The 16,712-nt window shown below is 47.7% G+C and overlaps 2 protein-coding genes across 2 annotated transcripts; one reads left to right on the top strand and one right to left on the bottom strand.

Moving 5' to 3' along the window:
- Positions 1-1,511: 1,511 nt before the first annotated feature.
- On the top strand, positions 1,512-5,990 carry PCYB_102510 (ubiquitin carboxyl-terminal hydrolase 2; the record flags this gene model as incomplete). The annotated part of the gene is made up of 3 exons (XM_004222800.1): positions 1,512-1,636; positions 1,797-2,202; positions 2,442-5,990. 3 exons carry the CDS (start codon positions 1,512-1,514, stop codon positions 5,988-5,990), a joined length of 4,080 nt encoding a protein of 1,359 aa, XP_004222848.1.
- Positions 5,991-7,837: 1,847 nt separating this feature from the next.
- PCYB_102500 (transcription factor with AP2 domain(s)) lies at positions 7,838-15,488 on the bottom strand (the record flags this gene model as incomplete). Its single annotated transcript, XM_004222799.1, has 4 exons — positions 14,156-15,488; positions 14,060-14,133; positions 10,471-13,879; positions 7,838-10,401 (listed from the first exon to the last, which is right to left on the bottom strand). Exons 3-4 carry the CDS (start codon positions 13,877-13,879, stop codon positions 7,838-7,840), a joined length of 5,973 nt encoding a protein of 1,990 aa, XP_004222847.1. The 5' UTR covers positions 14,060-14,133; positions 14,156-15,488.
- Between the last annotated feature and the right edge of the window lie 1,224 nt (positions 15,489-16,712).

The raw sequence follows: 16,712 nt of genomic DNA, 5'->3' as shown, positions 1-16,712 counted from the left end.
AAAATAAAGGAAAAAAAAAAGGGAGGGGAAACGAAAAAAGTATACAAACTGGCAAACTGCCAACTCGGCGAATGCGCGCATCGGCTGACTGCATTTTCGCAGCGTGTGCTGTGCAGGCTTTAATGAATGAATGAAGCAGGTGAGGAGGAACGCCAAAGGGGCAACGGGCGCAGTGTACATATGCGCGCGAAAGGTACGCATAATGGGCCTCATAATGCGCGTACTCATTTGTATGGTATATATATATATATAACTGTATGTGAATTTTTGAACGCGTGCTCCTCTCTCCCTGTTCCGCGGCTCTAAAGGTGCCAAGGATATATGATAATTTATTTTTTTTTTTTTAAAAAAGAGAAATGAAAACAACGCATTGGTATATGAAGCGTGAAGTGCGACGAATTGCTCAAAGATTTTCTCTTCCCATTTCCGGCCTTCTATTCCCTGCTGATTTGTTGTCGGCTTGTCGTTTGCTTCCTATTGATTTTATCTCACGCTGCGTTCGTTTCATCCTGCTTCTCCCCGGAGTCACCTTGGCGCGAGGCTTAGAGCGAGGCTTAGCGTAGGGTTGCTGCAGTTTCGGTACAGCATCGACGTAGCGTTCACCAGAGCTTCCCCTTTTTTTATTTCCTTTTTTTCCCGTTCCCCCTGTCCCGCACTTTGTGAAATTATTTGCATTCCCCTGTTACTCACACTTTGCAGTTTTTTTTTTTTTTTTTTTTTTTTTTTTTTTTCAAGCGTGACGTTTGCATTACATGCCGATATTTTCTTTTAAATTAAAAATATCACATTGTAGCAACGAGACGGGGGGGGGTAACACGGCCGTGAGTGGAGCAGCCTCATTATGCAGGCATATCACCAGCAGCTGTTGTGTTGGTCTCCAGCACGCACAGAGGGAGAAGCCCCCCCACACACAGTTGCGGAAACGCCAAAAGGTGTAGCAACATAAAGTACGGAGTGTACGCGGATATACGGGGAGTCCGCTACCCCCCCACATTGCCATTGTCTACAAAGTTAAAGGAGCCTGCCTGGATAATTTTTTCACCGAGGTGGAGTAACCCAAGAGGGGGAAAGCATGAGAAGAGCGGCACGCGAATAGGAACTCGGAGTGTGCCAAAGAGGATTGAAGCGGATCGAAGCGGATCGAAGCGCAGCTCAGCGAAGCAAAACCGCCGCAGGTGTGGCAGACGCCCCAGGCGAAGCGTCCAAACGGATATGTCGCCCCACGCGTGCCGTAGCCTGCGAGCAGAAGGAGAACCCGTTTCGAAATGACAACACAGCAGTTACTGTAGAGGCGTGCTACTTGGAAATTTTTCACCTTTCCGAGAGGCGAGTCTCTTCCTGAGACACTTCCCGTCTGTTATCATCTCCGATTTGCTTTCCCGTCTGTTATAATCTCCGATTTGCTTTCCCGTCTGTTATAATCTCCGATCTGCCTCCCGCCTGCTTTCCCGCCTGCTTTCCCGCCTGCCTTCCCACCTGCTTCCCTTTTCTTCCTTCCAATTTTGCGCAAAATGGATTCCCCACTCACGTCCAATTCGCCCAGCAAAAACTTAACCCTTGATAAGATCCAAATTTTGAATTTGTTTAAGCTGTTTGATAACCTGCCCTTCGACCCAAAGAGCGAAAATGAGACATGGTGAGTGCATGGAGCGAAATTGCGCGAGCGTATTTTTTGTCGGTAAAGAGGTAGCCCGGCTGCATTTTGTTTTATTATTTTGTTTTGTTGTTTTATTTTATTTTATTTATCTTTTTTTTTATTTTTAACCCTTTTTTTATTTTCCCCCCCGCCCGCGCAGGCACATCGTGAACAAAGAATTCATAGACAGCCTGAGGAACTACGAAGAAGGGAAGGCCAGTCGGTACCACACTCTGATCAACAACAAAATATTTGTAGAGGATCCAAGTAACGTCACCACGAGGACGAGGCTCCTCAAGGATTACGAAAATGGAAATGGAGTCAACTTCCTCCTCTACCCAGAGAAGGCCATAGAGGTGTTGGAAAAGCATTTTCATATTAACCTAAAAATTCCCAGGGCAGTTTACCCCTATAAGATTCCCAAGAGGGAGAGGATAATATACAAAGTAGACATCCAGCCTCTCAAAGTTGTGGTGTACTCGAAGAACCCGAACGAGTTTAGCAGCCCCTCCAAGATGAAGATCGTCGTCCTGCGCAACGACACGGTGGAGGACGTGCTCAAGGAGGTAATGCGCCGCGGGCGGTCAGCCGGGAGAGCGGTTAACCTGGAGGGAGGCTAACCGAAAGAGCGACCAACCAGGAGGGCGGTCAACCAAAAGGGCAGCCAACGGGAAGAGAGTACCCCCGTTTGTACCCCCATTCCCGCTTCGTTACACGCCCGCTTCGTAACACGCTCGCTTCGTAACACGCTCGCTTCGTAACACGCTCGCTTCTCTACAAACTTGCTTCTTCCCCCCCCACGCAGATCGTGACCGACTTCGACCCCGCAAGCTTCAAGAAGAACCTATTCTACGCAGAAGAGATGAGCGGCAAAAGGGAATACAATTGGGAGCGGCTGTACCTGCACGATTCGACGGAGTACCCCCTGAAGAAAAAGATGCACGAATATGACATTGATGAGAGGACCTGTTTGTTAATAACAAGTGAGAGAGCGGATATAAAGTGCCTGACGAATGAGAGTGACTATGGGTATACGAGGCGGGAATCGAGTTTTAGGAGGTCCGAGAAGGAGGAGGATTGTATGAGGGGGTACTCCAGCGGACGCACAGGAGGGTACGGTAGCAGTAGTAGTACTGCCCACGCACAGGGGTACACACAGGGATACACACAGGGATGTACACAGGGATATACACAAGGACAAACACAGGGACACTCCCACGAAAGCATGGTCAAGCAAATAAGCTACATATTCCAGCACGGGGGGGACCGAGGCCTGATCAACCTGGGGAACACCTGCTTCTTGAACTCCTCCCTGCAGTGTCTAGCCAAGATAAAAAAATTTTCCAACTATTTCTTAAGTGGAACTTTTTGGAATCACATAAATTACTCAAATCCAGTGGGTCAACATGGACGGTTAGCCAAAGCCTACTACGAAACCCTGATTGAGCTTTGGAAAATAGATAAGAGAAGTGAACCCTATGCACCCAAGGCATTAAAACAAGCTATAAGTGAAAAAAGAGATGAATTCTACGGATACCAACAACACGATTCACAAGAATTGTTAGCCTTCCTTCTAGATGGGCTACATGAAGATCTGAATTTAATACAAAAAAAGCCATACTATGAAGAGAAACTACAAGGAGGGTTAGACAAACCAGATATTGATGTTGCAGAAGCTTCCTGGAATAGACACAAAGAAATAAATAATTCTATTATTGTGGATCTATTTCAGGGACAATACAGATCTCGTTTACAATGTCCTAAGTGTAAAAAAGTTAGCATAGCATTTGATCCTTTTATGTATCTATCGATCCCATTGCCACCTAAAAAGAATCACCGAATTTGGTTTCATGTTATCCTAAATAGAGATGCCCCCATAGGCATGAGATTCTCCTGCGCCTTTAATGGATCACAAGAGGTCCTAAAATTGAAAATCTTCTTTCTCACCATAATAAAAAATTTAAAAGTGAAAAGAAAAAATATTCTACTACATAATAAATGTATAATTAAAAATAGCAAAGAGTCCTCTCCTCATGAAGGAAGAAATAATCATATCAATACAACTACATCCAGTAGTAGTAGTAGCAGTTGTGGTGGTGGAGGAAACAGCAGTAGTAATAATGCCTTTAATTTCCATTCTAAATATATGGATGATAAAAATGAATTTTATGAAGATAATGAGGACAACTGCACCAATGCAGATATTGCAAATTACGTGAGGGCCATAAAAAATAAAAGTAAAATAACCAGCACATTGAAGGAACAAGAAATCTGCACCGTCCATGAGAGCATCTGTGCCATGTGTAATATACAATCGATAGACGAACTAGAGATTAACAACTTGAGCTTCCTCTATACCAAGTTTAAAAATCTTGCTTGTAATCAATTTTTTCAAGTTTTAAATAACTCTGATTTTGTCACCGAACCGCACACAAGAAATGGAAAAGGAATCAGCCACATTTTTGTTTTCATCCTCCCCAAGTTATGTTCCCACCTTATAGATAAAAATTTGGACGTCAAAGTTGGGGATGAATGCTTGGAGGTGCTTACCAACTCGACGGTCACCACCAACAACACCAGCCTCAAGGATGAAGAGGTGCACAACGGCATTATCAATAATAGCGGCAGCAATAATGGCGGTAGTAATAATAGCGGTAGCAACAATAGCGGTAGCAATAATAGCGGTAGCAGCAGCAACAACAACAGCAGTAACAACAATGGCGGTAGCGTGGAGAAGAAAGCGCTCAAGGGGAAGAACAACCACTCCAGCAAAATCGTTAAGAAGAGGAAGGGTGTGCTGGACTCCTCCAACAGCAACGGTAGCCCTGTTCGCAAGGGAGAAAAAACGCACCCCTCCGGGGCCGAGGAAGATGAAGACGATGAGGTCACTCCCGTGACATCAGCCCCAGCGGGAGCGAATGGAAACACTCGCGGAAATGCTAACAGCAACGCAGCAGACCCCCACGACGAAGCTATGGAAGAGTCAAACGATATTAACATGCAGGAGACCTCCTCAGAAACTCCCCTAAATGATTCCAATGGAATGAGCAAGAACAGAACCAACTGCGAGCAACACATTTCTTACAGTGAACTTTTTAGAGATCGAATTCTGTTCACACAAGATACAGATAATCTGCATGACAAGTACTTCTCCCTCCTCATAGTACCTCTGTGCAAAGATGAGCAACTTTTCTACAAAATGAAAAATAATGATTTACCTCTCCTGTTTAATGTCCCCTTCAATTTTACTGTCAATGACCTGTACGGCAAGGTGGAAAATGCCTACCGGAAGAACACCGGGGGGAGTAGACCACCCAGGGGAACCACCCCTACCTCTACTTCCAATGTGCAGAGCAACCAAGGTGATCACACTGATCGGTATGAACAACTGTGCATACATAACGGGAATGCAAAAAGTGGTGGAGATGATGAAAGTGCGAAGAAGGATAACATATCTAGTAGCGATGTGACGAATAGTAAGGTTATCACAAGTGAGTACGACGGGGGGTTGGAGGATAAGGGAGGTCTAAACAAGGTTGACGGAGGGGAGGAGTACAACAGCAAGTTCACTCTCTACCTGCCGTGCTATAACCTGAAGGAGGAGTGGACTCCCAAGGAGAACCTAGGACTCGAACTCAAAAGAGACGAAACCTACCTTGCAGATTACATAAAAAATTCAGAAGAAAAGCGACTCATAATTATACACCTTGACAGCGTTGCCATAGATTATGAGTTGTCCCTTGACATAAAAACGATAACATTTGTGGACTTAGAGGAACGCTATGGAATTGACACATGTTTGAAATTATTTTCCGAGGAGGAGCACCTGGACGAGAACAACACGTGGTACTGTGGAAATTGCAAGCTGCACGTACAAGCTTACAAAAAGTTGGACCTATTCCGAATGCCAATTATTCTCATTCTTCACTTAAAAAGATTCAACAACACGAATAGGTGGCTAAGGACAAAAATCGATTCGTATGTTTACTACCCCCATAAAGAAAATGAGCATTTGAATATGTCACCATACATCCTGGAGGATGGTTTAAAGCACATGACAAAGATGGACCCTCATTACTCTCCTTTGTATGAGTTAATTGGAGTGAACTGTCACACGGGTGGCCTCTGTGGGGGGCACTACTTTGCGTATGTGAAGCTCAACGGTCAGTGGTATAACTTCAACGATACCTTTGTGACCACCATTGACGAGTCGCAGGTCAACACCAAGAATGCGTACTTGCTGTTTTACCAGCTGCATACGCACAAGAACGAGACGTTCACGGGCGTGGCGGAGCAGAGGAACTTGGCAGAGGAGGAGGCCATTCGCATGGCCAACGCGAGCTACTACAACTAGGCGGGGAGGCGGTAAAGTGGTAAAGCGGCGAGGCGGTAAGGCGGTAAGGCGGCAAATTGCAGTCAGTCATCCCATTTGTGAGCAGGCGAACGAAGACAGCCGCCTTACCGCAGCAACATAGCGCTTCCCTCCTCCTAGCTGAGGTGGACCCCCCCCAAATGTGAAGACCCTTTTTAAAATTTTGAACCTCCGTACGAGAGGATGCCCGAATGATGAACCAGCGGAGGGGCATCCCCCACTGCTGACACTCTGACAGACACTCTGATACTCTGACACTCTGACACTGCTAACACTTCTAACACTGCTGACACCCTGGCAAGCCTGCCATGCCCCGTTAATGTGGGACCTTTTTCCTTAGCACTTCCTATTGTTCCCCCCCCCTGCGTTTGCCTCTTCTCCTTTTAATTAAACGCTGCCTGCATTCCCTACGCAGAGGTTCCCATCCCATTTCAGTGCCACCCTGTAAGTGCTCCCCTCGGCGAATTCACCCTACTGCCCGAAACCCGCCTTGTATCATTTCCAACCATTTGCCGCGTCAGTTTTGCACCCCACGAATTAACCCTACTTTAAATTGGTTGTTTACACTTAACAAAGAAGAAGAAGGAGAAGCGCCTCTACTTTATTTCCCGTTCCTGTTGGCGCCTCTCCAGCTATGTATGTCTTATGTAGGCAGGTATTGGCGCCGCAGAACTGTACCGCCTTTTTTTTTTTTCTTTTTAACCCATCCCGTATATCGCTTCACCTTTTTAAAAAGAATGACCCCACGTCGTACATCTTCATTTTTAACCCACATTTCAATTTTTTTTCACGCCTTTTTTTTTCACTCCATTCTTTTTCCAACCCCCATGTGTTCAACTCAACTGAACTCAACTCAATTCAGTTTGTCAATGAAGCCATTTTGCATTTTAGTTTCTTAAGTTGGGAAAGCACCCACCCAGTAGGCAGTCAATCGTGTAGGATAGGAGCGTTTCCCCCCTGGCACCTGTGATGGGTGGATGCCCTTCCCTTACAGTACGTGCGCTTCTGCGATGTGTCACCGTTCGTGCGAAGGTGTACCAACGCGTCGCTCAAAGACTCCCATTTGTGGTTCCCCTTTTCCGCTTCCCCATTTGGAGAGCCCAATAAATCAGAGCACGTGCCAAATGAAAGACGTGGCGTCATCCCACGTCGGAGCTCCCTCCACATAGGGTTACTCCCACCTATTGCTCTGTACACACATCTACGCAAGCAGAGCACAACAGTGTCGAGGCAGTCACGCGATGAGTAACCCATCTAGGGGGGGGGGGACGCATCCAAAATGGACGCTCTCGACGAGAAGCGAAAAATATGCCACCTCCGTACGATCACTTCTTACCCTGTGTGTTAATTTTTTACGAAAAAACATTCCAGAAAAGTGAAATTGAAAAAAATTCGAATTGGGCTGAGGGTGTTTGGAACACAGGTTTAAGGGCGACCGGGCTGTTCCCGCGAGCCCAAGTGTATAGGCACACACAAACATACACGCGAGTAGGTGAGTAGATTTACCTACTTATGCATGTCAACACGCAAACACATGCGCCCCTCAAGGGGCAAAAAGGGAAGAAAAGGAAGAAGAAAAAGAAGAGGAAAAAAAAGAAGAAAAAGAAGAAGCAAAGAAGAAGAAAAATAGGAAAAAAAAAGAACAAAGGGGCGTTACGAAAAACACATAAAAAATTGAGACCACACAATGGAAATCGGCGCGCACAAGACGAAGCGACGCCGATGGTGCGGAATGTGCATTCTTCTCTAATGGGTCGCAACCGCTACACCGCTGCTATACCACCGCTACACCGCTGCTATACCACCGCTACACCACCGCTCCACCCCCGCTACTGAAATATGACGGAGGAAAACCGGTCGGACGGCGTCATCCCAGGTGCCGCCTCCCCCCCCTCACTGGCACTCTTCACAGTGTCGGGGGTGAAGTACGAGTAGCCACTCTTCATCTGCTTGGTAATAACGGTCAACGAATTTAGCAACTCCTTCTGCTCCTCCTCATTGTACAAGCTAGGAATTTTTCGAATTTCCAAATTTTTGGCCAAAATCTTCAACAGAAAAAAAATGTCATCGTAGCAATTGGAGTCCTCCACATATCTGTTCAGGTAATGAATGGCCATATAATACTCCTGAAAGGTTATATTTTTAATATCGTATGCCAGATTGGATAGGCAATTATCTCTCAGGTCTTGTAGAATACATTTGATGGTTCCCTTCTGAAATTTGAGGATATTTTCGGAGAGGTAGTACAACGAAAGAAGGGATGACACGTTTTGCGCTGAGCATGAATTTGCAGGGACGTGTACAGGACAAGCATTCGACGCCACGTTCGCTGAACATTCGTTTGATGTCATATGTTGTCCTTCCCCATTCATCACATTACAGCAGTTGTCTTGGAAAATTCCCCCCTGATTGTATACTCCTTGTAGGGTGCTCCATTCTTCGTTTTGTTCATTCTCCAGGATGGGAGGGGTGGCATTGTCAACAGTTCTCACGGCGCCGGGGGCCGTGGAATCTGCAGTTGGGGTTGTCATTGCAAGGGGTGGTGGTGGTGCCGCCTTGAACGATCCACCCTTGTATGATCCACTGTGGCGGGTTCCACTTTGGTATGCCCCCATTCCCGCTGTTTCCAACTGCGCCCCGGAGTAGTCCTCCTCCTCCAGCTGCTGATGCTGTGCCGGCGCGAACAACACATGGGAACTCTCGGAAGGGTCCATCCCCATCGCCATGGATGCATAAGTAGACGCTTCGCCGTCATTCTTCCTCACAATAAATTCATCCAATTGAGAAAGGTCTTTATACTTGATATTGGTAATTTTTTTCAACGCCTCATTGTAGTGCCTTCTCTGCTTCTCATTATTGTCCAAAAACGGGTTCTTCTTCCCCGTCTTCTTATTCTTTTTCGGGTTCCAAAAATACCCATCTTTTTTCTCATCATTTTCAAATAGAGTTATATAGTACTCCTTGGGAAAAATTATGCTATCAAAGTTTAACTCACCTTCTTCAGTTCCATTTTCTGGACCCTTCTTTAATTTCTTGTACGCGTTGTATGCCCTTCTACATTCTATGGCCATTTTCTTCGCTTCCAAGTAACCGTACTGTTTTATGGGGTAGTACTTTGCACATCTCCTTCCGTGTGACGTATACCATGTGGCCTTCCACCTGTACTGCTTTCTGTCATAATGCACTCCCACTATTCTGGAGTTTATGTCGTCTGGGTTGTTCTCCTGGGGGAGATCTCCCCCGTTGCAGACTTCTCCCTGGCGGATAATATCAGCGTTCGGGGCGACTCCCCCGCTGGGAACTTCTCCCACGGTGCCTTCCTCTCCCATCATGCCTTCCTCTCCCATGGTGCCTTCCTCCCCCTGGTTTGCTTCCTCCCCCTGATTAGCTTCCCCCCCCTGGTTAGCTTCCCCCTCCCTGATGCTGTCCTTACTCGCGCCCTCCGTGTTCTCCCTCTTGAAATTTAGCCCCCCCAAGGGAATCACCCCCCTCTCCACTTTTACACCCACCTGGCTCATTCTACTGATGAGGTTGTAATTATCCAGTCTGTTCACTATCTCGCTGTACTTGTTTATGTTAAGTATATCTTCCAATTTGCTGCCGTCATTCTCGATCTGTGCTTCTTTCTGGTCTCCATCCACTGTGCTCCTGACTACATCGTGGGGACATACGCTTCTTCCTGCGTCGTCGCCCTCGACCTGAGGCAAACCATCAGCAGAGTTCAAATGGGTTATCCCCTTGTGGATGTTCTCCTCGTTTGGCATTATATTACTAACTGCATGTCCAATTATGTGTCTTTCCATCGACGGGTCCACATTCGGGGCTATGCCTCTCCCTCTTGGAGCGTACTTATGGGGGTTAACTGCTTCGTCTTCGTCTTCGGCGTCGTCATCATCACCATCATCAGCTTCTTCTTTTTCTTCCTCTTCCTCCTCCCCCTCCTCGGGTTGTTCTTTCACTCTAGATGGTCCTCTACCCTCATGCAGGTAGCACCTGTCACTATTGGCATCACCCCTGTTTGCCATCAAATTGGCCCTGCTGATACTGACCTTATCTTCGTGACCCCCCTGAATGGTTGTTGGCGCCTCTCTCTTTTTTCCCTCCAGGTTCGTCGTAAAATAATTACCCCTCTTATCATTGTAATCGGAAGCACGTGCGTCCTCTGCTGCCTGTGCTACGTCTTCTGCGTGTGCTATGTCTGCTATGCCTGCTGCGTCCGCTGCCTCCGCTTCCTCCGCTGCCACCGCTTCCTCCGCTGCGTCTCCTTTCCTCCATCGGTGCGAGTCCCCCATGTCATGGAAAGGCCCATTGGAGGATAAATACATTTCCATATTTCTATAGCATGACGAGGAGGACGAAATGTGCGAGGCGGATGATTTAAAGGAAGATGTCCCTGTGGATGTGCATACAAAATGGTTCTTTTTTGATTCCCCTTTTTTTCTTCCCCTTTTTTTTTCTTCACCTTCTACAGTCGATTTCTCCACCATCATCATGTGAGGCAAGGTATTGCTACTCAATTCTTTATGACTTTCAATCCCATGGATTACATCACTGGAGTGATTAAAATGGGATGACATGGGTAACAGATGGCCAATGCTTACACCACCTACGCTACCAACCATGTTATACATACAGCTGCTCTTTTTCTCCTCATCAAAATGGGTCTCTCCGCTTCCGAAGCGTCTCATTTCGTTACTGGAGTGTGCAATGGGGTATCCCATGGTGGCACTTCCAAAAGGCATGTACATATTTCCATTCGCTGCTCTTCCCTGCTCAAGCATTATCATCCTCTGTCTCATGAGCATCATGCTCTCCACGTCTGTTCGATCAGCACTAGCATCGATACCTGTGATTTTCTTCTGTTCTTCCTTCACGTGGCCCGTGTTGGGGTTCACACCATTCGACCCTTCACCTGGTTTGTTCGGGGTACTGCCAAAAGGGGCCCCACTCGGGAGGACACTACTCAGAAGATCACTACTGGGGTGGCCGCTACCTGGATGGCCGCTGCTCGGATGGCCGTGCTTGCCGTTCCTGCCATCTTGGAAGTCGCACAGGAGGGAGTCGCCCTCGAAAAGGTACCCCTGTACGTATTGCTTGGCCAGATCACCATCGTTCGCTGCGGAGGGTGCGTTCATGTTTCCGAGGCCTCCCCAGATGCTATGCAGGTTGTGCTGACTGTGCTGGTTGTTCTGGCTGTGCTGGCTGTGCGGGCGGTTGAACCCGCCGGCGTACTTCTCCGCGACGCCTTGCGAACCGGGCGGGCTGTCACCGAGAAAGTAGGGAGCCACCTTGGGATGGCCGCTGCGCTCCATCTCCTTCGCGCCGCCGTCGCTTCTGTAACTGGAGTCCCTTTTCTCATTGCTATGGGGACCGCTGCTAACACAGCTGCTGACACCGTTGCTGACGCCGCTGCTAACACCGCTGCTAACACAGCTGCTGACACCGCTATTGGCACTGCCGGAGTAATTGCTACACAGGGGATAGTTACTCGCTGAGGGGATCTGTCCTGGGCCACGGTTGCCGCCTCCGTTGTTCCCCGGACCTTCATTCATTGTGCTGCACCCCTCCCCACTTTGATAGATGTTAATATTTTTTCTCCTCTTCCCATAGCCGCTGCTCGACTTGTCTTCATTAGAATTGTCCTGCTTTCGAAGTCCCCTCTTTTTGTAACCTTTCTTCGGTCCTCCTCGTCTGACTTTTCCTCCCCCTCCGTTGATGCTGCCATTCATACTGACATTCCCGCTCCCGTTTCCACTCCCAATCTCGCTCATCCCAACGCTAACACCCCCTGCAGCCCCCCCACTGACACTCTCCGAATGATCATTCCTGTGTTTGTTGCTCTGTTGGCTTGCCCGGTAGGCCTGCTCAAATATGAGTGCCTCCTCAGGGATCTTCTGATAGTTTTTACAATAAATGGCCAACCTTCGTGCATAGTCGAACCCAAATAATTTAATAGGGAAATACTTCGCCACTCTCTTTCCATCCTCATTCCAATTGACACTCCATCTCTGTTGGTACCTATCGAAGTATACTCCCTGCACAAGTGGGAATTTTTTTGCCCTCCTAACCATCTCCTCTGTTAATATAGCCTTATGCAATTTGTATTGTGCACCTCCCTTCTTGCTTGGCAAGTGTCGCAACAGGTCGAGATATTTGAACATTTCCCTTTCATCCATTGAGTCATTGAAAAGAATTGGAATATTTTCCTGTTCCTGTCCTAACGATGTGAAGTGATTTTTTTTCCTTCCTCCTTTTGTTCCTCTTTCGTTTGTATCATTGGCTAGTTGGTCGGACTTTATTTCACCACTCCCGTAAGCTTCATTTCCTTGGTTCCTTTCTCGTACCTTCGGATCGGTGTGGCTTCCTGTTCGTTGGGCTGGTCGTCCCCTTGCCCGTCGGTGAGCGGCTTCATGTCCTTCCTGTGCTTCCTGTCCTTCCTGTGCTTCCTGCCCTTCCTGTGCTTCATGTCCTTCCTGTGCTTCTTCACAGTACGCTTTGCCGTTCGCTCCTCCGGCGCCTTCTTCCTCTCCCTCGACTCCTTCTTCTCCTTCCTCCTCCTGCTCATACTCTGCTTCTTCCCCCTCCTCTTCCTCCGCAGGATCATTCCCGTTCGCATCATCCTGGGCAAACTTTATCTCCCTTTTGGCTTCCCCTCTGGCCCAACCTCTACCACCATATCCTTTCGCCAATCCTCCCCTGGGGATTACCTTAGATCCATTTTTTATTACCTTCTCTTTTCTCCGAAGGGCCCTCTCTTCCTTTCTTTGGTCGCTCATATTTTTACTCCTCTCCAGTGCGGCATTATGCTTTTCGCTTTTTTTCTTTAACTCCTCCGACCATAGGTGAATGCATTTCTTGGCAGCATTTCTGAGGGGCCTCCTCGCGTAGGTCTCATTCGTACTTCCATGCTTTGCCCTTCCTCGGCAGTTGCCATTTGACTGTTCCTCTTCTCCGTTATGTTTCGAATCATCACGGTTCGCCTCACGATTCGCATCACGGCTCACATCACAGCTCGGGTCATCCATGTGGTCTTCGTCCGCTGCGCACTCTGCTGTGGCATCGAAGTCACACCCATCAGAGGGCCTCAAACCGATTCGTGCCCTCCCCTTCGCATCACTGTTCGACTCTCCAGACTTACTGGCACCATTTTTACTCTTCCTTCCTACCCGTCTAACCACCTTTTTGGCCGCTGCAAGCGTCTCGTCGTGCATATCATATGTTTGCCCCCCCTCCTGTGGTGAGGTTCGCTCCTGGTTGGCATACTTTTCCACGTCTTTCTCTCCACAGCTGTTCAAGGCCACGTTCGACGGAAGCGTCTCTCCACTGGAGCAAGCCACGTTGCCGCTGTTGCTGCTGCTGTTGCCGTTTCCGTTGGCGCCACCGCTACCGCTGCTGTTGCTCGTCCTTCGAACGCTGCACCCGCCGGGGCCCTTCTTCTCCCCATCGCTCATGTGCAGACACTCCTCAGGCATGTCCTTGTGAGTCTCCTCATACAGGTGATGATAGTCGCTACTCATGTCCACATTATTTTGCTCCCTCTCTCGGAACAAAAATTTTTTATCTTTAGAATCATTACGTAGTTCTTCTTCGTCGTTCTTTTTCCTCTTTCTTGTGCTTTTTTCCCTAAGGGGACTTGACAGTTCAGACCCCTCTCCGTTTTCCTCTCCATTTTCCTCTCCGTTTTCCTCTCCGTTTCCTCTCCATTTCCTCTCCGTTTTCCTCTCCATTTTCCTCTCCGTTTTCCTCTCCATTTTCCTCTCCGTTTTCCTCTCCGTTTTCCTCTCCATTTTCCTCTCCGTTTTCCTCTCCGTTTTCTTCTCCGTTTTCTTCTCCGTTTTCCTCTCCATTTTCCTCTCCATTTTCCTCTCCATTTTCCTCTTCCTGTTCGCTTCCCCGTTCAACGTAAAAATTGTCCCCTCCTGACAGATTCTCACTTTGTGTGGTTAGCCCCCCTGAAAGGTCACTCTGATGTGCCTCTTTTTTCTGTTCATACAACTGGGCACTGGTCAACAAAGCAGCCTGGTCCTGTATATTTACTTTTGGATCTATTGCTACTTGGCCGTCAAGTTGGTACACTGGAGGAGGACCCCCTCCTGAGGTCGCCGCACCAACATTTTGAATTTTACTGCAAAAGGTACTCAGCTTACTTGTTAGTTCTTCATTGTCCAAAAAGGCGTAGGTGCTATGTACTACTTCTTGTAGTTTGCTCAGGTGAGTTTGATCACAAAAACTGGGGTTCACTAGGCTCGACAAATGGTCATCTTCGCTTTGCTGTTCGTTTCCCTCAAAGGGTTGAGCGGTGTTTAGAGGCATTAAGTTATTCAGCTCTGGGGTGACTTCTTCCTCCACCAAGTTGCCGCGTCTATGCTCACTTATATGCTGGCAGTCTTGCTCACTCCTGTGCACACTGCTATGCACACTGACATACACACTGACATACACACTGACATACACACTGACATACACACTGACATACACACTACCATGCACACTACCATGCACACTGCCATGCACGCTACCATGCACACTGCCTTGCTCGCTTGCACCCTCGTGGAAGGCGCTCTCCTCGACGGCCTTGCACTCCCCATTCTTGAACCCCATCTGGTCTGTCTCTCCATTTTTAAAAAAATTAACGTGGTCGCAATTCTCTACATAGATCGTCTTATCGGTTGCACCTATCATCTCATCGAACTCGAAATTAGGGTTGAAGTTGGTGTGGTCAGTAATGTCTGCCTCTGCCTCTGCCTCTGCCTCTGCTTCTGCCCCTGCCTCTGCTTCTACCTCTGCTTCTACCTCTGCTTCTACCTCTGCTTCTGCCTCTGCTCCTGCTTCTGCCCCTGCCCCTGCCTCTGTTCCTGCCCCTGCCTCTGCTCCTGCCCCTGCTTCATTGTTCACGAGACATATGTTGTTTTCATTACTCATGTAGATGGTACTGCTGTCATTAATTTTGCTCAGCATATCCTCAGCGTTGGTGAGGTCACTGTCCGTCCTACTTATAATGGTGTTTATTGTTCTTTTGTTACATGCGTCTCCGTCATCGAAAAATTCCATAGAATTTCCGTCTAACTGCTTCATGTCGTAATAATCCAAGTCGCATTCGTTGTTTTTGTCTCCATTGTTACTCCTTCTCATTTGTCCACCGTTATTTTTTACTACATCCTTGGAACCTGTATCCTTCAGCTGGTTAATATACAGATCGTAGTCCTTCTTGTTTATGCCGATTTTTATTCCCCCTGCGTGGAAGGGGTCATTTCCCCCGATTTTCTCCTCTCCGGGGAGGGTGGTCTTTCCTGGGCTGCCTGAAACGCTTACGTCATCGATGGGATCGATGGGATCGATCTGGCCGATCTGGTCAACTTGCAAAACCTCGTCAATGGCACCAATCTCGCTTCCCTCCGCCCTTTCCCCCTTTCCTCCTCCCCCTTTCGTAGGCAGGTCACGCCCCACGTCCGCAGAGGTGTCTACCTCCTCTGTCTCCATTATTTCTTCGTTGTGGGGGCACAGGCAAATATGCTGTGCTCCCGGGGTGGGGGGAAATCTGCTCACTAGTTTCCTTCAAAAGGGGGGTCTCTCAAAAGGAGTTCACAATGTGGCTTCACAAAATATACACCACGAGGTAACGGGAATAGGGTAAAGGGCGATCCTGGCAAAACGGTTGGAGGAAAGGCCTCCCCAGGGTGCCCACGAATGTGCAGCGAAGATGCTTGGAAAAAAAAAAAGTTGTGCAAAAAAGGAAAAAAAAAAGGTGCATCCAAAGGAGCTAAGTCTCTGTCTACAGGAGCTTAACTACGCGAGAAATAAACCTCTATGCGCCACTCGTCACAGGGTACTATGAACACGAATGGGAAAAGGCAAAATGGAGAATAGAAAGAGGGGATGCACGGTTACACAAATATGTATGCACCTACTTATGCACTCACAATAAAATCGGGTAATCAAGGGAGCTTCCTATTTTGCTTTACCTGCTTGGAAACACAGAAGATAAGCTTAGCTGCATCATCAATCTCTATGTACTCACAGCGCACAAGACCTCGCACGCGGGAGTTGGCGGCATACCCAAAAAAATTAATTAATGCACGGTGCAGACCCTATTGGGACGAACAAACGGGCAAAAAAAAAGGGAAAAAAAAAGGGAAAAAAAAGGGAAACAAAATGGAAAAAAAATACGTACCTCTATCCTCCTGAATACATACATACGTGCACACATAATGATAGCGATGGTGGCACTGTTGGTGGGGCTCCTTTTATACTACAAAGTGAGTGCTGGTCGGGTGATGGACCCCAAGGCGAGTACACACTTGTCTACGCATTATATCGCGCTGCCTTGCCGAAGCTACGCTTCCGCAGTGGTAGATTCTCCCCTATGCAAACAGATCTGTTCTAAAAATCATTATACATAAAAATTTATGCAAACAAACGATGAAGGTGTAGCCTCCCCGTGGACACATGCCGGGGGGGAGGAGAGGGAAGAGGGAGAAAAGGGAGAAAAGGGAGAAAACGAGTGCTGCAAACGTCGAGTGGATTCATCCCACGCGAGGATTCACATAATGTACATATAACGTTCCTCAAAAAAAAGGGTGGTGGGAAAAAATTACGAGGAGCGTACAAAAGGTGCAGAAAAAAAATTCAGTAATTACTAAAACACGTAGACTAAATCGTATGCTCCTGCGGCATTAAGGGGCACCGTAGCAGGAGAAAAACGAG

Source organism: Plasmodium cynomolgi, chromosome 10 (assembly GCF_000321355.1).
Source record: "Plasmodium cynomolgi strain B DNA, chromosome 10, whole genome shotgun sequence".
Taxonomy (NCBI): Eukaryota; Apicomplexa; class Aconoidasida; order Haemosporida; family Plasmodiidae; genus Plasmodium; species Plasmodium cynomolgi.
The sequence above is the reverse complement of the archived record's forward strand: the minus strand, read 5'-3'. Positions and strand labels throughout refer to the sequence as shown.